Genomic DNA, 27,474 nt, shown 5'->3' on the forward strand with positions numbered 1-27,474 from the left:
GTGTGCATTGGATTACATTATAGTGTCTACATGGTTTCACGATTTTCGTAATTAAGTAGATTGAGAGCTACTCGCAGCCCTCAACCCATAAATAGAATTCAGCTATGCTTATTTTGGCATGTAATTACCGTATTGCGAAAACCAAAACAAAGGCGCCTGGGATGGTTTCGTTTTGTGTAATTGGTATGTGATATCCTGTCGTTTTTTGCCATATATAAACTGGCGTTTTTGCTTTTCACAACAACTTTCAACTTTGTCTAATTGTCACAATCAGAGTGCTGCAAATATTTTACTAGTAACCTAATGTAACGAGTAGAAAATTGTACCTACCTAATCTCTCGAATAAAGTTGATGCTACATTGGTATGTGTGATATATTATCATTACATGATCACTTCTTTCTTAATTTATTGGGTTTTGCATCTAGTACTTTAATAGTTAGTTGTTTGTAGACTATATTATAAACTAAATTTAAAAGTACTAAATACTAGATATGATATTACTAAAATTATGTTATGAATGGAAAAAATTGCTCAAAAATGTAATCCCAAAACTCTATTCCAGGTTTGGGTTTAATGAAATATGGTCAAATTAAAAAGCAGTCTTATTTTGTAAATTAAGTTTTTACCTATTAACCAAATGAGACTCGGCAATTACTTTCAAAAATTATGCAAGTCCATTATCAGTTAATTGTATCAAAAGAGTGAACAAAAAATGATGTTAAACTCTTCACAAATAGCTTAAATATTCTCTTGCACTTTAATGTTTTGTTTTATTGCTGCAACATTTTCTAATGCAAAAGTGTTAATTAGTACAGAATATATGATATATAATCTGATGCAATCTTTATGTTTCTCTGACAAAAATCTATACAAAGACTTGTGTACTACCGATCACGTATTCAATTTACCACACTCTCATCAATCACATCACTAAATCATTGAACATATTGCCTTATTCCAAACTTGCTCACTTTTGCAGTGCAGGTTTCAAAATCCTGTATAAACTATACCCAGAATATGTATATTTATCCTTCCACTCATATGAACAACATCGTTCTCTATTTCGTGACACAAAAATACTACATCCTTTATTCTATGTTAATGAACTTTCTGTTACTACAACCTTCAATTGTACAGCCTGTTCCAACTCCTCAATAATATTAAAATATCAACTTTCAAAACACTTCTGTTCAACTCACTAAATAATTCCTGATTTATGTCTTTTCCATTTTGTTCTTTTGGCATGTAATAAAAACATCACTTTGCTGATGGTTACCACTGCCTAATAACATGTTATACACATGTGCTTTAGAAGCATTTCATTAAAGTTGAAATATTAGTTAGGAACCAAATTTGGGTTACCTTTTGGGTTACCCCAGCTACTCTAGCAAATTTTTTAAATCAGCCATTAGCTTTACCTTTTGACACTATCAAAAAGGCAATAAAAATTTGTGGCATTCCGATGTTATGATGGAAGTGTACTGGTGTATATCACAGCATTGAATAACTTCATAACTTGTGCTGACACAGGTATGAGCACTCTTCAGCTAAAGTTGTAATCATTAAATAGGGAGGCATTCATCTCGGCAAAAACGTACGAATCTAGCAATTTTTGTTGTTACAGTGGGTAAGTAGATTTCATCAAACATGTTTGGATGACAATGTTTATGGTTAGTCATATTTACTTCCAGCCGCTGTGTAATGGCAGCTCACATCTTGTGCGGTCAGCTATGAAATGTCCAAAATACCAAAACAGTTTCCCTTTCTATTTCCTAGTTTTTTTCAATATTTGACGCAACAGTAGCGCAATTAACAGACTCGAACAGTGTCTTTTACTGTGCGTATGGTCAGATAACTATTTGATTTTTAAAAAGATAAAAACATTAAAAAACACTCAAATCTTTAGCTGACAACAAATTTTTTTTCAGAATGTATTTTTCATTGGTTATACTAATTCGAATGATCCATTGATAACATTTTTTTAAATCATTAACACATCTTAGCACAAAAATATGTTATCAATAAGTTTGCTAAAACGGATACCTCTTATTAGGGTGGATAGCCATCTCCCAGCTTGAACCAAACTAACTGCACTCAAATCTCTACATACAAAGGTAATTCATTACAATATATAATAATTCATGATGATTGGCTAAAAAAGGTTTGAATTGTTACACAAGCATATCTAAAAGCAATAATTGCAAATCTGATTTTAAATAAAACGCCAGCATAAAAAACAATTCAGGATATTTCAATTTCGTGCTTTGTTTATTTTTAAGAAACTGTCACACCACAAACAGTGTTTAATAGTAGTATATACTTGTGTAAACACAATCGTAGTTGAAAAGGTGGTCTGGTAAAAGCCATCTACAAAAATTTGACCTATATTTATGAGCAAAAAACCACCATTAGAAAGCTATCATAACTGATTGTATCTGTTCAAAAGGTCGCGTTGTACTGTTAGACAGGGTTGCAACTTTTCCTATTGTACATATGTAGCACATTTGCAATCGCAAGGGATACACCTAAACAATAGCGGTCGGGAGTTCACCTTTAAATTAAGCGTATCAGTTCAGTGACGATTGATTTTTTAAAAGTACACTGACATATCAAACATCAGCTCTTTAATGCCAATGGCAGTTAATATTACGAAATAGCCATCACTCGGGCAGAGAGGTGAATTACATAACATACTTGATGGCAGAGTTTAACAATATAGTTTAATAAGAAGTGACAGCTCCAACTCATGGGCTGTAAAGGGGTTTCAAGTCCATCTTGTTACCCAATATTGAAGCGTAACACACTTTAACTTGGCACTCTGCTTTGATTAGTGATTATTCCGTGTGACCTGCTTTCAGTCATATTATGGTAGTCTTATTCTTCTCTCATACATTCCTTTGTTCATTGCTCATTGTTGATTTGAAAAATGACAGCTGTGCAATTTTTTCGAGTTTTAGCCGTTTGTCTAAAACGAGTCAAAACAAACTAAATGAGTCTACAACCAATTTCTCAAAGAAATTATGTCACAGTAACATATTTCGATTGTTTGTTACTGTCTGAAGATTATTTAGAATTGGGTCGCACATACATGCTGGTAGAAGCAGCAAGAGAGACGTAAATATAGGAGCCTTGTGCAATTTTTTTGTGAACTGCAGAAATATTTGCAAATCTCCTAGCAGTGCTATATTAAAACATACATGCTGGTAACTCCTAGCAATGCTATATTATAACATACATGCTGGTAACTCCTAGCAATGCTATATTATAAAATGTTACACTATAACATTGTTTGGAGAGTTTGATAAATTAAATTGAGAGTTGTATTAATTAAATCTGAATCATACCAAAAATATGGGGCTAGCAACAAACAAGCCAACAAATCGGAGAGTGGTTCAAATTTGATAGTTTTTAATTTATTTATGGCAGCCATTTAAAATTCAGAAATCTATAGACTAAAATTGCCTAAATATTGTTTTGTGGGTTATATCATGAAAAGGTCTGCTCAAACTTGCGGCTTCCAGTAACTAATTTATTGTTGGAACTAATTTTTGATTTGCCTCCCCTAATCTGCTCTTCGTGAGATGGTATACTCAAATGCAGAAAACTTCAAAATTTCTGATAAAGATACGATACGCAAAAAACTTGAAAACCGTTTATTGTAATATTTTAAAAACCGTTAGAAATCGGCGATTCCTTTGTGTCTGAATATACAAACAAGTTTGACCAAACCAACATTTAAAATTGAGTAGTAATAAACCAAATAAATTTTATTTATTCAGTAATAAATAAAATGCTGCAACAGCAATATAACATTGCTCAAATCATTTTAAATTCTTTAGCAATGCAAGTCTGTAAAATTAGCTTTGATAACAAAGAACAAAACTATACTTATTGTTTTTGTAGTGAATATCAGTTTATCTTGAACAAGTTCAATAAAAGTCTCAAACAAAAAAGCGGCGCTGTAGTAGTACATTGAAACTCTTAGTTAGCCTACAGAACTATAACATTATTTTCCTTAGTGCAAGTAAAACAAAAGATCATGTTATTCTCCCCAGAGCTGCCCTGTCCGGAAACCATTTCTACAAAACTAGCAGACTGCTGCTATTACAACTTCTACGCATTCCAATGTAGCAGTGCTTGCTGCTGTTGCAACTTCTATGCATTCCAATGGAGTAGGCTTTGATGCCTTTTGTCGCTGACTTTCGTAGTTATATCAAATGTGGTTCTTACTGCTAGGCTAAACCAGTTCTCAGCTTTTCTTACTGCATATCTGGATGCTTTGAAAACATACAGAGAATGTTATTTGGTGCAATGTTATGATGATTATATGTGTGTTAGGTGTTGATAAAGGCAGACTAAAATCATCTCAGGCAAGTTTTCATAAAATACATTTGCTAGTAGGTCTGCTGTTTCAAGCAACAAAACCATTTATCAGACTGTGCGTTTTGCCAAATGATCTCAGCCTTCAGGTGCCTAGAAATTTGTCACTCTAAGTAACACGTTCTCTGTAAGCTGGCCTGTTGTGAATTACAATTCTGATACAAACACGCATTAGGAAAGTCTGTGGCTTGTTTGCTCGATAAGTATTTTTTAGCCAAAATAGACGGCAGCTCAGTAAACAGTTCACTAACAAACCAAAAACATAAAGTTAGGAATTGTTGTGCGTTATCTTGGTCAAAAATTGGGAAAAGAGTGGACAACTCTTTACTATCAAAAAACCACATTACTCTAAAATTCTTTAGTAGGAACGTTTATCGAACTGATCGAAAATTGATATAGTAACTGGACTACATGCATCTCTAAAGAAGCATGAAATATTAGTTGGTAGAAAGTTTTACATTTATGGCCTTCTAGGTGAGATTTTATTTCCAAGCGACTTTAAGAGGCCTGTTTGTCTAGGTACAGTTTGATGCCATTTTTCCCAGGGCAATCTAGTTGTATGTGATTTTAGAGTGTTTTTAAATTCTTTAAGCCTTAGAAACGCATACATATAATAGACATCTTTCACTTTGTTTATATTATTTTGCAATCTTTTCCCCAACTAACTGTGTAGTCGAGCAGCGAACGAACCCAAGCTTCCCAAATGCACATATTTCTGTCAAAGCAGCTGAAGTTTGTGAGAAGCAGCCATACGGCTATATATGTGTATATAGTATATATATATATATAATTTTTTATATATATACACATACATGTATATATATTTGTATATATATATACATATACAGTCAAACATGGATAACTCGAACTTCACGGGATCGAGCGAAAGTGTTTGAATTATCAGAGCGTTCAAGTTATCAGAGCACTGTCACAAGTCCATGTATTTACTTATATATTAGCAGATACATGTACATATACAACTATAATATAAATCAAAAGCACAAATGGCTTGTTTCAAATTAAATGCTTCTAATGTAAAGTTTAAAACGCTTTTATCAAAAAGTATAGAGATTTTTCTATCACTTGAGATTGGTTTGTTGTTTGAGGGGATGTTATTGCCAGGACGTTTTTTAGATTGACATTGGCAAAACTTGATCGTTGTTGAAATGCTCAAAAGAAAAGACATCTTTTTCTTTTGAGCGTTTTACCCACGATCAATTTTGCCGATTTTTCTTGAAGTTTATGCAAAGGTTACCTCGCTTTTCCTTGCTTCCGAAAGGCGATCGCTAAGCGGATGTTTGGTATAAATCAAATTTCACCGAACCTTTAGAAAAGTCGTTGACAAAAATATTTTGCCGATGGTGGTAATAACGACGCTTATGAATTACGAAAAGTTGAGGTTTACCTCTATGGCTTTGAATAAAGTGATTTTCTAAAGCGATAACAACCGTTTCGGTAGCCGTTGGGCAAAAAACTGTTCGAGTTAGCAGAGTTGATGTCGAGTTATCTAAAGCAATTTATCATTACAGGGGAACGGACCAAAGCAACCGTTCGAGTTAACCATGTGTTCGAGCTATCCGAGGGCGATTTATCCATGTTTGACTGTATATGTATATATATATATATACACATATATATGTATATATATATACACATATATATATTTGTGTATATATATACACATATATATGTATATATATACACATATATGTATGTATATATATACACATATATTTTTATTTATATATACATATATATAAATATTGACCTATATACTGACTTGTTGTGTAAAGTCAACAATAACCTGAGATCTTTGTATATTTTCATCTTGCTACAGCAAACGATCACGTGTCATGTAGCAAGTGGTTTTTATGAATACTAAAATGCTTTTAATTTCATCATTCGCAGATCTTCTTGACATAATTCCAAATCGCTAGCGAAATTCAGTGATTGCCTCGACAGCCAATTTCAATGCAGTAATATAGTTCGAACATGTATTTGCTACCGTTTTTACCTTCTTTTTTTGTAATTTAAACAACTATCATGTTTGAGTTTTGCAGATATATATAGTTCTGTAGATATATGAACTAAGGCTATGCCAACTACGAATATATGAACTATATATCATCTGCCAATGATGAGCATGTTTCACACATACATTGAAAACCATCCAAAAGCACCCTTATTCTACCAGCATGTTATTTTTCTATCCAGCACATGTGGCTGGTAAATGATTAATAGGCATTCTTGATCTGTTCTCTACGTGACTCAATAGAACATTTTTTAAATTGAGTTCATACATAAGTTGGCTGCATGGTTAAAATTGTTAAATACGGTTGCATGGTAAAAGATGTTGCCTTCTCTTTTTATGTGAGTTGATAGAATTGAAAAAATAATGTTTAATTTTATTGATGATAAGAATCGCTAACTTTCACTAAGTCTTTGTTGAATAGTTCACAAGTTTTTCAAACATTTAGTTTGCATTAAAACTATCAAACTTCAGCTGTTCCATGAAAAACAAATGCATCTTTTATCACAAAAATGTTATATAAAGAAAACTTATGATTTCTCCAATCAAAAAGGCATTCATTCAATTTCATTGGTCAAATCTGCTTTCCAATCTGTCATGTTAAGCAAATCCAGCCTTGACTATGACATGAGCTTTTGAATAGATTTTGCAGCAATGCCAAAGCTGTTAGCCCAAATTATGTTATCATAAGTTTGCTAAAATGTATACCTCTTATTATGGTGGATAGCTATCTCACTGCTTGAAAAAAACTAACTGTACCCAAATCTCTTCATACAAAGGCAATTCATTAAGATCGACTTTGTAAGTTAAGGCAAATATTTCTATAAGAATACACAATAAGCCATTTAATTCGTTCTACAGCCCAACAACCTTTGACAAACCCTTAATAATTGCAGTAACTACACAATTATAAACAAGTGCGCTATATTATCATATAGCGCATTATAAAAAAACTAAATTTTATGCAAAGAACTAAAGTGATGAACGGAAAAACGAGTGTTATTGTTTTTTATTTTGAAGACACGAAATCAAGTATAAATACAATGGCAATGAAATAGATACACAGTCTAACTAAATCTAACTTACCCTAGGTGAAGGTTGTACTAAGATTGTATACTTTTTATTATGTTAAAGTTTGTTTTATATTTTAATTTTATGAGCCTTTCTATTGTATTTACAAAACTGCAATGTGTTGAAAAACTTTGAATGTTGTAAGTTAAAAATTATTTTGTCTTTGAAAACAAATCTCTGCTCCGACTGTCTAAAATAATTCATACATTGAGTTGACTGCAAGTAGACGGCTGATTGTATTTTACTTTTGTTACTACAAAAAGAAGTTTATAAGTTTTGCTGACAGAGTGTATTTTGTTGCAGATATCATGTTTATCAATCGGTCACAGAAGAGTGTCAGATCTGTCAACTTCTATCTCCTTGTACTTACCGCAAGCTCTCTTGGTGAGTAGTCGAAGTCGTGTACCTTCCAACGTTTAAAGATTTATGTTGTTGTTTTATTATCATGTCAAACTGTACACAGCTGATTAATAATAGTACAATTCAACAAACTGCTATGTTGAGTTTAGCAAACAGTCAGCAAACATTGGTATTTTTCTATCATTTGTAATTGTTTTTGATGTTTGAGGTGATCTGACTGTCAGAATGTTTTTAGATTAAAATGGATGATATTTGATAGCGGTTATAACGCTCCGATCAATCGAAAATGCGATTATGATAATGTAAAGTATAAGTAATGCTGGAGACATACTGTCGCTGAGGCTAACATTGTTATACCAAGCAACAGTTATGTAAAGCCGTAATAGAAATGAAGTAATAATAATGATGATAATACAATTCAACAAACCGGTCTATTGGGGGTCAGCAAACATCTTAAAAAGATGATGTCTGTCTAGGTTCAGTAGTTTTTATTGGTAGATAACATTGTGATACCCAGCAACAGCTGAGCAATGAAAAATAATACTTGTGGTAAGGATACTTAAGTTCAGGTTTGATATGATTAACCAATCAGAGTAGGTTTTGATAACCAATCAGAGAAGAACTTAATACTCAGTGAGTATGGTTTCATTTCATCACAAGTACTGATCAATTTCACCTACAAGCACATTCGGCAGATATCGCAGACAACTTTGGTAGACCCAATTTTAAACAAATCTAGGTGCATTTAGTCACGTTTTGAAATATTCATGTAAAAATTGTTATATTAGCAGAAGACTCCAACATAGCTACAAATTAAATACCATATATAAACAGCTGACACAAACCCTACCGAACTTACAGAGCTGATTTTGCTATTTCAAAAATCATCATTCATGGTTGCCTGCTCAACATGTTCAAAAGCTTTTGTTTAGCAGGTAATATTTACCCTACATTGCTGTTTACCTGACATGTTGAGGCTGAGCACTCAGCAGGTAAGCGCTCCCGCAAGCAAATTTTCATAGCCTCTGACTACCTGACAAGTCAATGAAAATGTTTGAAACATCTTTAGCGAACTTTATTGATAAAGTTTCCCATCACATTTATACTACTTTTTACCTCTATGACCTTCTGGTTTTCAGGTAATTTGAAAGAAATTGCATTGATCATGCTTTCGACAAGTGAACCAGTAAAATTTCACTTTTAAAACTGGGTGTTTTTTTGCTGATTAGTACAAAAAAACAACAAATAGTTTAAAACAGACTTGCTAATAAAAATAACTATTAGTATTATCAAATCTCCTCTTACGGCTCTATGTCTATAAGTTGCCATCCGGAAGGCCTGGTTACATCACTCCAAACATGTCAGGTGGCATCTGTATAGATATCCTCCACCTTGTCAGTTGATAACATGCCTGCCGCCGTTACCTCTCATTTGTTAGGCAATATCTGCCACTGCCATTAAAGCTGCTGCCAGCTTGTCCATTGGAAAGTGCATAGGTCACTGCTACAATAATGCATTACCAACCAAGTTTGGTTAATAGACAAGTTCAAATTTCAAGTCTAATTCCTGATAAAGTTAATTTTTTACACTCAAACGTCTTTACTGGTTTTTAAAGATGAGCTTCCACAAAACTTTAGTAGATTTATCAAAAAGTGTCATACGGAAATCACACAGAAATCACACAAAAACCACATTGAAATCCCATGGAAATCACAGGAAAATCACAGATCAAATACACTGCATTAAATGGATCTTCATTTCATTTGATGGCAGAGAGAAGTAGAGCATTTTTTACCCAATTACCTTTTTCTGCCACCACCAGTGGTCTTCTTGGATATTGAGTTTTAGCCAATATTTTTGGGTCAGGCATGCTAGACCTTTAGGTCATGACATTGCAAACCTATCATCTGAGTAAACAAGCGACTCTCCCGTGCAGTTTGGGTTTCAAGTTACTTCTTTGTTTTTTAAAGTTCCAGCATCAATTCTTAAATTTTGTTTTGCAGTAATATTTGTGACCAGTTTTCCGACGGGAATAGACGATGGTGGATCATTACCATCTAATCAAACCACCGAATATATACTACTCAAGAATGATGAACTCTTCACCGACCTTCCAGACAATCAAACTAATTCCACCGATCCATCCGCTAAACCTATAGAACAAACCATAGCGTTTTCGAAACAGTCTCCGACAGCCGCCTCAAATACATCTACCAATAAAATGTCTGAAATGTCTCTGTCCACTTCACCCGCAGAGATGCAAACCAAGTACACGTATTCGGTTCAATCTTCCCCAGCTGGGCTGCCCGACAAACCTCTCACAGTTATGAGTCGGCTAACAACAGCGAGTAGAAGAATTCCAACAACAAGTAGAACAACGCCAACAACTGTGACAACAACTAGCAAGGTGGAACCTGATAACTTATGCTATAGCTATTCTCACTATAATTGCGTCGACGAGGCAAACAGACGAAAAGTTAGTTTGGAATTTGAACCGCTGTGTTACCCCGTACCTGTTCGTTGTCCTCGTGAGAGCTACTGTATAATGACCTTCACAATGGTAATAACCAGAGAAGACTCATGGAAACATCCGGATTGGCAAGGAGGCTTGGTAAGTAGTTGCTTTGAACTCTTGCTTTTAACTCCTCACTATACAGTCAAATCTCGGCCTTCATTCTGGGACTGAGTTCGTATGTAATTTTCTCATATCTCAACGCACTACTTCCTATATAAAATAACTAAATACAAATTAATCCGTTTCCACACTATGAAATAACCACCAAAAAACAGGATATTACGATGAAAAATGTGTTTCAATTGCTGTAATTCACTACATAAGCTCACCAAGTAACAAATACCTATTCAGTGGGTATGGTCAGCAATAAAATGTAACAATGCTATATGCAGTACTGTATAGCTAAATATAGCTATATATATAGTTAAATATAGCTATATTTTAGCTATATACAGTCGTATGTTGAGGTATGATTGTACTAGCAACATAGTATACATGCTGACCATACACTGACAAGAACTGAATGAGGACTTTAAACACGATTTATAACGAGAAAACAACTACTCGCTCATTCCTTGTTCCTTTGTAAAAATGATCTTATACAAAACTTTACTAGATTTAATAAGAAATTATCTATATTTTTCTATCATTTGTGATTGTTTTTTTCATGTTGAGATGGTCTGACCACCCAGTGTGTTTCAAGATTAAAATCGACAATACTCGATCATGGCTAAAAAGCCCATTATATGGAGTTTTTACGTAGTAGGGAAGCAAAAACTTCACATAAACTTTTTACGTTATCTAGAATTTACGTTATAGGAAGTATAAGTTATAGGAGCGTCTACTGTATACAGATAATCGTAAAAGAGGTCTTTTTAAATTGCTCCCTGATAGTTTTAATAACATAGACTAACTTTACATCTTTTTAAATATAGTAGGACTACTAATGAGAGTATGTATAAGTAAGGATGATTGTCACGGTCGTTACTTTTTAGTTTTTAACATATGTATAACTACAAAATGGAATATACATATAATGATAGAAGAGATCTTTATAAATTGCTCCTGCTGATTACAATAACAGACTAGCTTTCCACCTTATTAAATATAGTAATACTAATGAGGGTATGTATGAGGGATGATTGACCCGGTCATTACTTTTTAGTGTACATGTAACTACAATTACTAGTAAGTAGCAGTAAAACAAACAGTAAAAACCGTTAATTAATTTTTTTATGATTATAATATATCATTTCTAATTTCTAATTTTTTTTATTTTTACATGATACTAAAAAGCATTTTAAAGTAATATTTAGCAATGATTTATATTTTTAACATATAGTATAATATAATAATAATATAATATAATGTATTACATTATTTTCATTATGTACTTGATTTTAAATTACAATTTACAATCTAAATAGTAGTTATTATACTAATTATAAGTATGAAATATTGTTATTAATTTATATCATTGATTAATACAAATAGTACAACACCATATTAAAGTATTCCCTCGGCTCAGATTACAACTGCTGTTAGTAAACATTTATTGTTCATATTCCATAAATTATTTATTATTAGTGTTTCAAATGTTAGTTATTAACAATTTGGTTAGTCACACAAAAAAGTTAGTAACTTTTAGTTAGCCGAATTGGTAAAAATTTTTTTAATTATTATTCATTAAATATAGATAGCTTTATTGACTGCAACGTCTGCATATTGATGTAATTTTATTTAGATTAAATCTCTTTTAATTTAATAATGGAGGGTGCTAATTTTCATGCATCAACTAAATAATGTTCTACTTAGATTGGTTTAAGAATAAAATACTATAATAGCTATTTAGGCTACCTGGTATAATACGCTACTGGTGCGACTAACAGATGCCAATTCAAATAAGCCTTTAAGAAAAATGTCACCTAAATTGAAAAAAGGCAAAAGTTGCCAAAAGCTTCGCAAAGAATGGAAAGAGTAAGTAGAAAACAACAGCCAGTGGTGTAGAAATTAGCATACTATATATACTATATATGTAGTATTGTATACTATATATATATATATATACTATAAGATTACCACTTTTGTTCAGCTCACTCAATAATTCCTGATTTTTGTCTTTTCATATTTTTCTTTTGGCATGTAATAAAAACACCATCTTTTTGATGATGACCAATGTTAATCATAAGTTATACACACAGGTATAAGCTTTGAGAGTTGATAGAATTTATGTAAAGTCAGCAGGTTTGGAGATACTCAACAGCGAATGGATCAGATTAACCCGTGCATACAAGATATGCAAGTAGTCGAACGGTTAAGGGATTGCATACAGCCTTTCACCCTTTGAACCCTGACAGCCAGTTTTCCGGCATTCACACGGTTTTGCTTACAAAAGCTGTTTCTAAATAACAGTGTAAACTAGTTATTGCACAGAGTGTTAGACCAGAAATTTAACTTCCACTAGTAACAGCTTTCAAATATCTTTACCTACTTCCTTTGTTTTAATAACAAATTTTATTACAGCGATATCCCAAAAAAATCGTTACAACTCCTTTGTTGGTAGATTATAAATGATTGTGATGCGAATAGAGAATTGTATGATACTAACTATAATTTTCCAGTATATTTAGAGTTATGAAATTATGATGAACATGTGCTCAATGGATATGATGCTATTGTAAATGTTTTTACGAGTTTTTTAAAATCGTACAAACTTTTATAGTTTTAGCCCAAATAACGATAAAGTACTGTTTGTTCTGTTTGAGGGCATTTGCTGTAAGTTGCCCAACTTTTTACTAGTGTTTTCCCAAGTATCATTGTATTATGAGCACGTTTAAATATACTTAACAAAAGTTGAAAAACTTGGGATTATTGGACAGATTGCCCAGGGTTACTGACACGCACTGACAAAAACGGCCAGGGTTCAAAGTGTTAAATCACTTTCTATATTTCTTTTACCTATACTATTGCTATTTTGTTGGCTTGCTATCGCAAATTAACAGATAACATTTTCTATTTCAGTTTGAGTCTGGATGCAACCAGTATCCGAGCAGAGGTACTTTCCAAGAACTCAACATTGGCCTCTGCCGCTATGTTACCGAAGCTCAATATTCTAGTACAAACTTAAAATCAAAGGGACTCTATAAGTATAATACTTGTATATGCAGTGGCAATTTGTGCAATGAATATATTGGAAAAGACAAGATGGTTTTCAAGCCGAGCCCCGATACTGTCGTGCAAATGTACAACGGTGAAGACGACGATGTAAACAAAAAGCAGAATGCCACCGGTAAGCATCACTTTTTAATCAGATATACGAGAGTGTGTAGTCAACCGGCTGGTATATTGGGGTATATGTAGTCAGCCAGCTGGTATATTGGGGTATATGTAGTCAGCCGGCCGGTATATTGGGGTATATGTAGTCGGCAAGCTGGTATATTGGGTATATGTAGTCAACGAGCTGGTATATCGGGGTATATGCAGTAAGCTGGCTGGTATATTGGGGTATATTTAGTCAGCAAGCTGGTATATTGGTGTGTATGTAGTCAGCAAGCTGGTATATTGGGGAATATGTAGTAAGCCAGCTAGTATATTGGGGTAAATGTAGTCAGCGAGCTGGAATATTGGGTATATGTAGTCAGCGAGCTGGTATATTAGGGTATATGCAGTAAGCTGGCTGGGATGTTGGGGTATACGCAATCAGTCAGCTGGTATTTTGAAGAATACATAATCAGCCGACTGGTATATCGATGTACATCTAGCCAGCCGACTCCCTATATTTGTGCATATATAGTCAGCCAGCTAGAATATTAGTGTATATATAGTCAGCCAGCGTATATTGGTGTATATGTAATCAGCCAGCGTATATTGGGGTATATGTAGTCAGCAAGATGATTTTATTAACATACTAGCCGAATGTCTGGCATTGCACTGGTATTAAAAACAGCTTATAAACAGTGGCAGGTAATGTAGTTGTCATTGTCTAATTTGAGTAAGCTACCCTAGGACACTTATATTTCGCTAGTATTTAGTTTCGTGAGTAGCACACAGACTAAAATTTCGCTGCAACTTAATTTCGCAGCTCTGATGAGTGCGAAAATATAGTGATGTGAAAATAAATACAGTGGAACAAACAAATTAGATTCCTCAGGTCCGGTCCTCTAGTAAAAAAAGTTTTTAAATTTGCGACTAGTTTGTATTTGTAACCCGCAGGTATAAATGTATGGCAGAAATCGATAATTCAACGTGATCGCTTGCTGCCATTTGTTTCTTGGACTATCAATGACGTCTCGGTCCTTTCCGTCGTGACCGATATGGTACCGATATTATATCTCAAGTATTTATAGCAAGCGATGGCCATGGCACATTTTGAGTTCACAATATTTCAAATTTAAAAATATCAAATACAGTACATGTCTCATAAAAAAGAAAATAGATAACAACCAACATCACAACCAGAACTGTATAACATGGTTGGACCTGGTGAGGGTTGTTATCGTTTTTGGTTGGCAGTAAAATTCATCACTACAATAAGTATTATTTAATTGTATGACTTCACCTACCAGACTTTCATCCTCATCAGTTACAAATTCGGTGACTAAACTGATATCATCATCTTCTTCGTTTGTCTTGGCTTTTCCAAAAAAACTTGTTATCTTAATTTGCTTTGCCATGCTGCTCATTCGGTGTATTAACGAATTTACTAGAAATTTCCCAATGAGCTCAATCACACACAAAATTATCTGCATTTCTAATATCACGATTTTGTTGTGGATATCAATGAACTACAGGGCCGTATTCCCTTGGACAGCTGGCCGGCTAAGACGCCCCAACTTTTTAGGAATTTCATAGTCCAACGGCTATAGAAAGGTTTTTATCGCTGTAGAATATCACTTTATTCGAAGCCATAGATACAAACATCAACTTTTAGTAGTTCTTAGGCGTCATTATTATCTTCATCAGCGGCAAAATATTCTTGTTAACGACTTTTATAAAGGTTTGCAAAATATCAAGTTTTAGCAAACATCTGCTTGCCCATATCCTACTTAATGAACTTAAAATAAAATCGGCAAAAATGATCTTTGTTAAAACGCTTAAAAGAAAAAGATGTCTTCTTTCTGAGCTTTTTAACTGCATACAAGTTTTGCCTGTTTTAATTTTAAAATGTTTTGTCAGTCACATCAGCTAAAACAAAGCAAATCTCAAAAAATAGAAAAATGTTGATACTTGCCAATAAAATTTTTTAAAACTTCACGTGAGAGGCCCGGCTGAGGCCCTACATAAGAGAAACCTGTTGGGAGCTTACAGCACCCCCCCCCTCCTTCTCCACACCCCAGACGTTCATAACTAGTCGTCTAACATTAGCCCCCCAACTTGCAACCAGTGAATACAGGCCTGTGTAGAACATAGCTATTTAATTTCGAATTTTCGCTAGTTCGTTATGATAGTTTAGTTTCGCGCATGAATTTTTCGCGTGATGATGACTCCGCGAAAACGCGAAAGTTAGATGCCGCGAATACTTAAGTGTCCTAGGGTAGTATCCGTATTGCTCAACTTACCAATAAGAACTGTGACAGCAAGCTTTAGTGACATTACGCGTAACGAAGAGTCGCTATGCGTATTTTAACTCAGATAATAACTAATATTCCCTTATAGCTGTACTACCCGGTGTTGCCCGGGTAAAAAGTCTTTACACAGAAAATTGATTTGTATTCAACATATAACAACATATGCCATTCTAATTTTCAAATAACACATCATGAGAAAGGTGTTTTGTGTAGCTGAAATAATTTAAGAGAAAATAAAAACAACTGTAAAGGTTTTTAAACTTTGTAAAACAACTTTAACTTTCAAACTTCATATCATGAGGAAAATGTTTTGTGCAGTTCAGATAATATTTTAAAAATCAACCATAAAAGGGTTCAGACATAAATGTGAAATAACTAGCAAGTAGTAGCTAAATTAAATTTGTTTTGCTACGATTACAATAAAAGATGATTTGGTAATGATGCAATTAATATGAACTGAGAAAACAAAATAAACATTCTGAATATGTTGATACTGTCTTGAACAAATCTGTTGCTTCATCATGATTGGCTAGCTTACCGGAGAAAAGTATGTTTCAAATAAAAAAGTAGTTTAATTTATAATAAAAACTCAGTCATAAATTAGTATATATAACATATATTATTTTAAACAAAAGTTTATTAAAACTAAATACAAGAAATTATATAGTTTCTACTGCAAGAATAAATTTTTAGCTCAAAAGCTTTACAGTGTGTCCATTGCAAGTCCGACTTAGTTCTAAAAATTTAAAAATTTGCCTTGTGTTTTACTCCAGTTTGTCTTAACTATGGCCTTTAAAAGATTTCAGTAAAGACTTGTGCTGTATATTACATCTACATGTAGTATAAACAAGGCTATTCCTAGTCGAGATAATGCTATTGTCCGAGTGAAAAGTATTGGCCTTGTCCGCGATTTAGCAATTGAACCCTGCAAAAAACTGAAAATAAAAGTTCACGAAAACACATAAAAGCATCGTGTTTCTAGAGTTAATCGAGTTCATAGAGTTTTAATTAATGCATCATTTAAGGTGAGCAATTGACAAAGGAATGTACAAGTTATATGTAAGAGCTATGAAACATAAGAGCCTTTGTAGACTAGTGGTTAGATAATTGGGGTTTATACCTGTGATTGAAATCATTGTGGGTTCAAATCCAGCACAATGCGAAATTTTAATTACAAGATTTTAATAGTATATCCGGACATACAGACATACATACTCCGGACATACAGACGATGACAAACTCTAAGATTTATGTATATAAATTTATTGTTTGTATTCAATTTCTTAGATTAATAACTCTTATCCGTACTTTTTTATTCTGATGTTTGAACCACTTTCACTTACTAGTAATTGATTCTGTGATTATTTCACTAGGTTACTAATATTAGACTGCGATGCAGCACAAGCAAGTGCGACGAGATAGGCTATCATTCACATCGAATTGGAGAGCTCTCCTGACTTGAAACTTTACGTTATATGGAATTTTTTACAGAGTCCAAAGCAAAAACTTCGCATAAATTATTCACGTTATCTTGAATTTACGTTATAGGAGAGTCTTCTGTATTTGATTGTGATGCAGCAATATAAATCTTTATTGGAAAAAAGGGAGCGGTGACAATATACATGCATTCACGGGCTTAAACTTTATGTATTAATTGCTGAAATAGACTTTGGCCTTCTACCAGAGTGCAGAAATATTTTAAATCCAGTCGCTATGCTATAAAATATAGTAAGCATGTCTTTGCATATTGCACTAGACTATAATAGTGTAGAGACACACAGAGGATGCATATGATTGGATGCATATGATTGGATGCATATGATTGGATGCATATGGCATTCAGCATCCAATCACACACTTTTCACAATCCATCGTGTTTTTTGACGTCATCACCCTGTTTGCACATGAGCTCGTCCACGGAAAAGCCGCCATCTTTGTAGAAAACGATCGTCATTCTCTTGATTAATAGTATTTCTTGGTGTTGTTTTGATACTAAAATAAAAATTTGCAAACATAAGCATTGTTTGCAATAATTAATTGCAGAAGCTTCGTGTTTTTAACGATAAAAGTTGTCCATAAAGATGGCAGACAACGATAGAATGGCGTCACGAAAAAATGTGAAGGATTGCAGAGGTACATGTATATTGCAGTTTTTTGTGATGGCTGTATATGAGACAACGGCTAGTATGAGAAAAGCAAGTTATGAATGTTTGGCTGGTAGCGCATAACCGTGTGCCTTCTTTTACATCATTACGAGAATAGCCTGAAATCTTTATAAATAATTGATGTTAGTACGAGCTGGAATCGGTAAACACTAAAAAATTTATTATTTGGTGTTCAAAAAAATCTTCTAATAAATGTAGTAGTTACCATGGTTACCATGTTAGTAGTCATACATGGAGGGGTAAATGCAGGTGACTTTGCGTAGAGCACCCCAAAGCATTTGTAATGTTGCATAACAAGCAACACCAATTTATAAATAAATCTATTGCAGTTTAATTAATCTTTACTATAATAAGAGCCATGTTCTTTCGAGGCCACGCTAAGAGCATCAGGAAAAACAATTCCCCCACGCTGGATTCGAACTCATATATTTAGGTTTTAACCCAAGCGCACTATCACCACACCACAGCTGCAGCATGGGATATTTATGCATACAGTGATTACTCATGATGATCTCTTATGGCACACAAAACTGCCAGCAGACTAGTTATTATGAAAGTTTTAAATTTATATAGTTTGTTTCTATATATTATATATAGTCTTAATATCAAATAGAAGCTATTTGCACAAATTCTTTCCAATCACGAGTTTTTAATAGGCTCTCATAATGTCAGTATGTTTTCCTCAGAACTAGTTGACTAGCGCTAGCAGGTACTCTCAGGAATAGTCTGTTTGCTATCATAACATTCCTAATTACCCATACATCGCTAAAGCTCATATAGCCTTCTCCCCATTCAGCCCTTTGGTTCCGCGTAGTCTGGCAGTCCTCCGATAGACCACAGGCTCACCTAAGAGCTTACCTCATTCATATTTCACAATCGTATTAAGTAGAGAAAATCGGAAAAAATACTGCTCGACAAACATCAACTCTGTTGAGGAAAAGCGTGTGGTATCCTCTTCTTTGTTGACACGCTTACCTAAGCAGGTGCCAGCAGAGAGAACTTGCCCTGCCAGTCATAATCCTTTCTGCTTTCCTTATCTTCTTGGAATAACACAACACACGCTGAACAAGCAAATGTAGTTCACAGTACATACATCCTTCTTTGACAGCGCTGTCGGCTATCAACAAGGACGCTGAGACCACTGTCATTCTAGAGAGCCAGTCTATAGTATTGAAAAACGTATTTTATTTAAATTTTAAAGATATTGCTGTTGTGCATTTCATTTAGGCTAAACATTCACTGAGCTTTCACACATGGAAGTTTAACTCTTTATGGCATCTTTTGATATACGGAAACACTCCAAAGATGTTACTCTTTAAACTGCTTTTCTGCAAAGTTTGTTTTCAACTCTTCCTCTACCGTGTGCCGACCTATCGGCAATCGCGGTAAGAGAAGCACAGACAGTCAGCCGATGAGTTCGCTAACCAGTAGGGTTTCACTTTTCTTTTCATTACGAAACCTATGCATTAGCTAAGAGTGATCCAATTTTGTCTCCAACGAAACGACATTGTTGCCAATCTCATGTAACCAATCGAAAGTTTTTTTGCTAAGCAATTCCATTTTTACTTATTTTTCATAATGGGAAAACCAAATCGCTACCGTCATGGCAAAAATAAATTCACCGTGTTCGTTCAATGCAAAGGAAGCGTTACAAATTTTTCGAGAGTTGATGTCACTAGACAATTTTATGCTTATCTTGTAAAGAATTTTGTTTTGAATAAAATGCATTTTACAGTAAAACAATATCCGCATTGATTCTCGAGATATTGCATAAATACTAGCAGTATATCAAATTTTCAAAAATCTGTTGTAATTAATTTAATCAGAATAGCGAATATAGTGCAATTTTGAAATAGTTAATAATTTTTTTAGAGAATTATGATAAATAAAAGTGATCACCTTTGAAGATTTTCATTGCAGAGAGCAAGGTTCAGTTTGTATTTAAAAGGTCATGCTGCACTTTCCACTGTGACTACCCATACTAGTCATGTAACAAAATCTATTTTGCTAGTTTTTATTTCACAAAAATTTAAAACATTTACATATAGACAAACTTGTAAAAAGCTGTTGATACCGTATGTGAAGATTGGTAACACTGATTCCTGATTGTGTATGTATATGAAAAACCCTTGATCCTAGATTGTACCAACAACTTTCTATTGACGATCAAAGCATTTAGAATATCAGCATTCCTGTTGACCTGAATGCCATTATGAAGCTCCAAGCTTGTAATCAAATAGCGTAAATAGATTTAATTTCACACTTTCAAATAAGTGGTGTTATAGAGGTAATTGAAGAGACATAATGATTGCAGTACATTACAGTAGAGAGTGTATATTTGTTATGTACACTGAGTCTGATAGAGTGTGTATATTTGTTATGTACACTGAGTCTGATAGAGAGTGTATATTTGTTATGTACACTGAGTCTGATAGAGAGTGTATACTTGTTATGTACACTGAGCTTGATAGAGTGTGTATATTTGTTATGTACACTGAGTCTGATAGAGTGTGTATATTTGTTATGAAGAGAAAGACAAATAGTTTTAGTGTAAACCTCTTGGTGCTGCAAAAAGAGCATCTCTAGATTTGTTTATTTTTTATCCTTTTTTACCAAGAAAGTTGGTAAAAAAAGATAAATAAAATAAATAATGAAGTTGCAATCAGTGGTTCATTAGATACTAATGTTCTGCCAGAAGGAAAAAATTTTCATATCTGGGTCGGTTAAAAATGACCTACTATTTCGGCAATATCTCAAGAATTAATAGTCAATAGTTAAATAAGCCAATTGTGAATAGCTGAAATAGGTATATATTGAAAAATAATGAGGTTTTTGGTTGTTTTCTGATCACTATCTCACCCAGTCAAAACCACCGGAACGATATGTAAAAACTCTTGGGTAATTCTTTTCGTGAATGCTATTCCATTGGTTAAGTTATGTATGCTTTCATCATTATTTCATTCTATCTATTATTTCTTGGTCTTTCATTCTGTCTATTCTTTCTTCGTTCAATATATTCACTTATTTGACTTTCTACAACACTGATTTGAATCGAAACCCATCTATCAAGTCTGTTAAAAAGTCTGTAAGCCATATTCGGTGCGTAAAAATACCTCAACTGAAAGTGCAGAATAACAAAGAAAAACTACTCAACCGAGTTTACTCAGGCGCAGGATCAGGTGGAGAAACAACTCCACAAATTACTTCTAGCCTAAGGTTTAACATATTATACAACCAAAGCAGGTTAACAACCTCAGAAACTGATCCGGAAGTGTATTAATTTTTAAAACAACAATCAACCAAAATATAGTAAACTTGGCTAGGAGTGGCTTTCTCTGACTGTGGGAAAAGTTCACCTCTATTAGTACTTTGACGGCGTAACGACTCCAACTTTAAACCATAACTGTCACGAACAACTTTTATCTTATTTACTAGGTAAATCAGACACGCTGATTCCGATTTTGTACTCAAAATATAGATTAGTCCACTAACCTTCAAATTCATTTAGGCTTTTTTAAAGCGTTTCAATGTCCGTTTCGAAAACAACACAATCGGCATTACAAGCTCCGCCCATAAATATGTGACGAAACCTAGCTTTTTCAGAAACGGAAGTTCGGAATGTTTAGTCCGATTTAGAATAATAGAGATGGGTGTCTTAAAACCCATTATTATCTAAATCCAGCCTGTAAAATAATTTCAGTTTTTTTATGAAAGGGATATAAACTATTTAAAATTGCTCGCAGCTTGCTACATGACGTTTAAATGGGCTGGACGCTGAGAAAAATTAGAACAGAAAGCGCGGTTTTATCACAAGCTAGCGTTGTTATCGCGCTTTTTAAATATGCAATGTTAAATAGCTCATCTACCTTTCAGAAAAGACTGATATTATTTTTAAGGCTGAATTTAGATATTAATGGATTTTAAAACACCCATCTCTATTATTCTAAGTCTGTCTAAACATCCCTACTTAACTTCTGTTCCTAAAAAGCTAGGTTACGTCATGTATTTATGGGCGGAGCTTGTTATGCCGATCGTGTTGTTTTCGAGACCGATATTAAAACGCTATAAAAAATCCTTCATTACTCTGAAAGTTAGTGGCCTAATCTTGATTTTGATTGCAAAATCGGAATCAGCGTGTCTGATTTACCTAGTAAATACGATAAAAGTTGTTCGTGACAGTTATGGTTTAAATAATGAAATTGCAGTTACTACTTTAGGTAGTGTGTTTCTTGTCGTAAACATAAGATAATATAATTATATATGTTACTATTATCTCATGCTAACATCTTGATCTTTGTATTAAAATGAAAGCGTATGAACTTAAAATTCTCATGTAAATTATAGCGGTATGCCCAGTGATGCGCGAGATTTTTTCATTCAATCAGGTAGCCCGAAGCAATTAGTGTAGATCTATGATGCAAATTGCTCCACTGCTTTCAGGACTTTGAGCATTTACCTGTCCTTAAAACATTATCAGCCTTTTTAATCTTAAAGTAAGTTACATTTGAAAATTGTTCATTAAACAATACAACTCAATGAACAACTAATCATAGCCTAACGGAGTTGTCATACCTCGAAAGCTGTAATCCAGTGTAGACAAGTGTTGGTGAATAAATCATAAAAGCAATTATGAAAATGGCTACCCACCGAAATACATTTTTTGTTTGTTTTAATGTGACTTGCTGCGCATGGATACTATGCTACATCTGTAATGAACTCCATTATACAAACAAAATGTGCCTGTACTGGTGTTGATCCGATGACTTTCTTTTCGCGAGTTCTTCGAGTTCCATCCACTCATTGCTACATATTAGGGTCACTTTGTAGTTTTGTCTAATTTTTACATACAGCTCAAACTAGTCTATGTTATAATTGTAGAATGTGCCTCTGTACTAGTCGGCCACAACAATTGGAAGAATCCATTCATAGCAGCTCTAGTAGTTGCCACCGTTTGTGGAGTAATCATTTTGCTGATGCTTGCTTGTTGCATCTGCAAAATGTGCAGGGTGACTAACCTCAGCAGGCTCGGCAGCACGAGCTCCTCAAGCAGTAGCAATGAGAACAGCCTGGACAATGAGAAAGGATTCGACCTTAGTTCTGACCTCTCGGACCTTATTCCACTGAATAAGGGTGAGTGACCTCAAGAATGTCATGTCATAATAGGGAGTTTCCTGTAAATACAGTCTCGATGTGTCTTGAGCAATGTTTACATTTCAGTTGCTGGTTTCATAAGTTGGTCTGAATGTTTCCATTGTGTGTATGATGTGAATTCGGAGTTGTCTATCCGTTGAGTTACGTTGAGTTACCGTGTGGTAAATGTTTCAATGCCCATGCGCCTGTTGTGGATTGATGTGAGCGCTTTGTTAAAAAAGATAAATAATTCCATGTCAGAGGTCATAGCAGCGCATTCCTGTTTTGCTCAAATCAGAATAGAAATGACTGAAGTGCAGAAAATGTTTAAAATGGAATAGCTTGTGGGTCCCTTTCTTGTGCATCATTCATAAGTGCCGTTTCTATCTTTCACAAGCATGAACATTCGATAAAAAATTGCGAGTAACAAAACTCGCCTGATGTGACGGTTTTTACTACTTTTATCTTGATATGATGCAAACCTGTAGATCACCCGCACCATGAAAACATAGTGAATATGCTCAAGATTACTGCAGTAACACAAATGCTTTATTGTAATCTTGTACAGAACTTCAAAATGGACAACATAGACATCAAATTGGCCTGCTTTTCATCTGACAGCTATTCTCAAATAAAAACATTAATTTTATCAAATAGGAAAAAGAAAAATATAACCTTGCCACTTGTCACTAATAGATCTTTTATAAATATTGTTAAATTTTATTAAATTAGATGAAAGCTCATCTAATTTAATGTTGCACAGGTAATAAGAAAGTTTTTGCATTGAAAATTTATTTTAATCAGCATTTCCAACATTTACTATTCTAACTTTTAAATGAAGGCGTTTGTTTACTTTTGTGTCTGTCCAGCCAATTCAAATTTCAAATATTCAAAAGCTCAAGAATAGCTAAAAACAAATTGGTGAAAAACATTTCTTACTTCTTACGCTACAGATTCGCTCAAGATTTAAAGTACTTTCTAAACAAGGGCGGGTAATGTATTTTCCATTAACTTTACCCAATTAATCTGAGTAACTTAAGCTAGTAACTTGGGCTAGTTTAAATATATATAAAAAAGTGTTTCTAGTTTTTATCTATATAATTATTTGATTTCCTATAGTTGGCCATGAGCTGGCTGATACCTACTTTTGTCATTTCTCCACCTAAAAGTAGAGAAATGGCCCATGTTTTGGGTGGTCCAGTTAAGCACCAATCATAGAGGGTTATTATTTATTAGTAGTTTTAAGTAATGATGATAAGGCTAACAATAAACATTTTATACTGTAATACACTATATATTATGCTAATTCATGATATAATATATTACAATATAGTATAATAACTATATAATAAGTATTTTTATTACATATTGTAATTATATCATATAACTACAATATAATATGTTATAATATACATAATAAAACGAAAATAATTTTTGATTTTGTTTATACTTTTTTATTTTTTTGTCTCATTGTCTAATTTACTTGGCATGGCTGATGGTAATAAAGATGATATAAATCTATCAATATAATATCTTAGAGGTCATCTTAGAGGTCATTTACAGCTAACTCAGTTGCTAATGTTCTCCTTCTAGTAAAGGGCAAATGACCTAGCGTTTCCTACATAAGCCTTTCATCATACTGTAATTGCTATTTAGTCAAAATACTTTTCATCACCTTTCGTTCTCTAGGTCGTTTTGGCAAGGTTTTTCGACTACATGAAAAGGTGAAGCCCGATGCCAAGGAGCTGGCAGTCAAGATGTATGAGAGAGATGATATGCATTTCTGGTCCAATGAGGTTACCATCTATGAGTCGTCTGGAGTTGCTCATGAGAATATTATGCAATATTTTGGCTCAACGCAACGGGGCCTTCAGTATTATCTCTTCTTGGAGTTTTACAGTAATGGATCATTACTTGACTACCTGACAGGTATTTTAGCTTGTTAACATGTTAACTGTAAATCCTAACCTACTAACTATAGAGAAAATGTTAACTCACTAACTATAGAAAAAGGTTAATCTACCAACTATAGAGAAAGTGTTAACCCACTAACTATAGAGAAAATGTTAACCCACTAACTATAAAAAAAAATGTTAACCCACTAACTATAGAGAAAATATTAACCCACTAACTATAGAGAAAATGTTAACCCACGAACTATAGAGAAAATGTTAACCCACTAACTACAGAGAAAATGTTAACCCACTAACTATAGAGAAAATGTTAACCCCCCAACCTCTAGGGAAAATATTAAACCACTAACTATAGGGAAAATATTAACCCACTAACTATAGAGAAAATGTTAACCCACTAACTATAGAGAAAATGTTAACTAGGCATTGGCAGTCCCAGGCACCATGAGAGATCGTCATGTGTTATAACTATCTGTACAACTATTCTGTGATGCTGTAAGGTGATCCTAAGGTGCAGATGAAGTGTGTCTGGTTGAGAAGTAGAATACTTGGGTTCAATTCTCGTGCAGTGTAATCCTTTTTCCTAATGCTCCTGACATGTCTTTGGACAGATGCATGGATGAACACAGCTCCTATTATAGCAAAAATTACAACTCAATGAGGCAAGACGAGACGGTTCTTTTGCAGCCTTATTCATCATTGTAGCAAATTTTTATCTCATGATAAATAAAGCTCTTAACAGCCTTGACAATTTGACTTGACAGCCTTGGCAATTTGACTTGACAGCCTTGACAATTTGACTTGACAGCCTTGACAATTTGACTTGACATCCTTGACAATTTGACTTGACAGCCTTGACAATTTGACTTGACATCCTTGACAATTTGACTTGACATCCTTGACAATTTGACTTGACAGCCTTGACAATTTGACTTGACAGCCTTGACAATTTGACTTGACATCCTTGACACAAGCAATTTCATTGACTATAAGAATAGTGTTACGCTGAAATTTCGTTTTTCACAAACATTTTAGCGTATCAGTTTTTATAGTCCTAAACTAAAAATAACGCATATTCCGCAAAAGTTCTAAATTCCAAGAACTCGCGCCATACAAGATATTTTGATGCCAAAAAAGAAAACCAATAATTGAATGGCACTAAAGTACGCAGCGCTAATGAGACTCAGCTGCTCGTCTGTCAAACACAATCAGCACTGACCATTATTTGTTTGCACTACATGTGGTTCACCTCATCAGAAGTCAGCTATTCACCGTCTGACTGTTGAAATGCTAAAGATAATATAATTAAGGCGGAGAGACTTTTTATCAGGTATAATGATCATGTAGTGATGAGTGTGATGACGAAATCAAACATAACGAAAAATCACATTGTCTTCGACCGCAAGTGATAGCAGTTCTAAGAATCATGGTTATGACTTATTTGTGTGAAAATGAGATTTCTCCTCAGATAGCAACCATAAAATTTTGATTGGATGCCATAATATACATTTATGTATACCAGTAGTTAGAGGCTGGTTCACACTATAGCTAGGTACGTTGGTGTTAATCACATCATATTTCGGTGATCGTCTTCGATAACAATGTTCACGCTATCACAAACGTTATCCACGTTAACATCAGCGAAATGTCCACAGCTTAGCCGTTTCATTATACAATGTGGTCATGGAAACAATGAATTACTAGTCTCGCAGCAACTGTATAGAAAAAAATGTTGATCAAGCAATCCACGACGGCCGATCATCATTGCCGAAGTGATACACATTGCACAGGCTGTTGTAGATGTTCAGCGAACTATTAGGAAAGTGTGACAGCTGCAATCTTTCCCAGTGTATTCCCGTTGTCTCAACAACCCCATCGGTTTACGGTTCGCACTCTGCCAGGACACAGAAGAATACTTGGTTAATCATTTGATTGACCAAGTGATTCTATGAGTCACAGGAAATATTGTGCTAATACGTCTAAAGAAAGCAACAATGCACATGCCACATGAGAAGGCAGTGATTGCCCTAGCTTTTTGTTGAAAGAGGAATGAATAGAAAGTCGTCTACTCTTCCTTTCATGGGGAAATAAACCCTAACCGGCTATTTGCAGGTTTGACTCTTTATACCAACAGTAAAGGAGTGTGAGCAGCTTTTACGGCCTCTCTTACCATGGCACTACATTTCAAGAGTTTCTCAAGGGTTTGTTGGTTCAATGCTATTGAGCTGTAGGCAAAACTGAATGTTTGAATTTCTATTAAGCTGAGCAAAGCAGTTTTGTAATTAATTTGCAATAAGTACAAACATTGCACAATAACTCATATTAATTATTTATAATTATGGT

General features: G+C 34.1%; 1 protein-coding gene across 1 annotated transcript in view; it reads left to right on the forward strand.

The window, feature by feature from the left end:
• Positions 1–238: 238 nt before the first annotated feature.
• The window catches only part of LOC137387388 (TGF-beta receptor type-2-like), a 38,658-nt gene continuing 11,422 nt past the window's right edge, over positions 239–27,474 (forward strand). The window contains exons 1-6 of the mRNA XM_068073799.1: positions 239–362; positions 7,785–7,865; positions 9,845–10,452; positions 13,378–13,645; positions 22,967–23,218; positions 24,908–25,147. Coding sequence (XP_067929900.1) covers positions 7,790–7,865; positions 9,845–10,452; positions 13,378–13,645; positions 22,967–23,218; positions 24,908–25,147 — 1,444 coding nt within the window. The 5' untranslated portion in view covers positions 239–362; positions 7,785–7,789. The remainder of the gene's footprint in view (positions 363–7,784; positions 7,866–9,844; positions 10,453–13,377; positions 13,646–22,966; positions 23,219–24,907; positions 25,148–27,474) is intronic.

This window comes from Watersipora subatra, chromosome 2 (assembly GCF_963576615.1).
Source record: "Watersipora subatra chromosome 2, tzWatSuba1.1, whole genome shotgun sequence".
Classification (NCBI taxonomy): Eukaryota; Metazoa; Bryozoa; class Gymnolaemata; order Cheilostomatida; family Watersiporidae; genus Watersipora; species Watersipora subatra.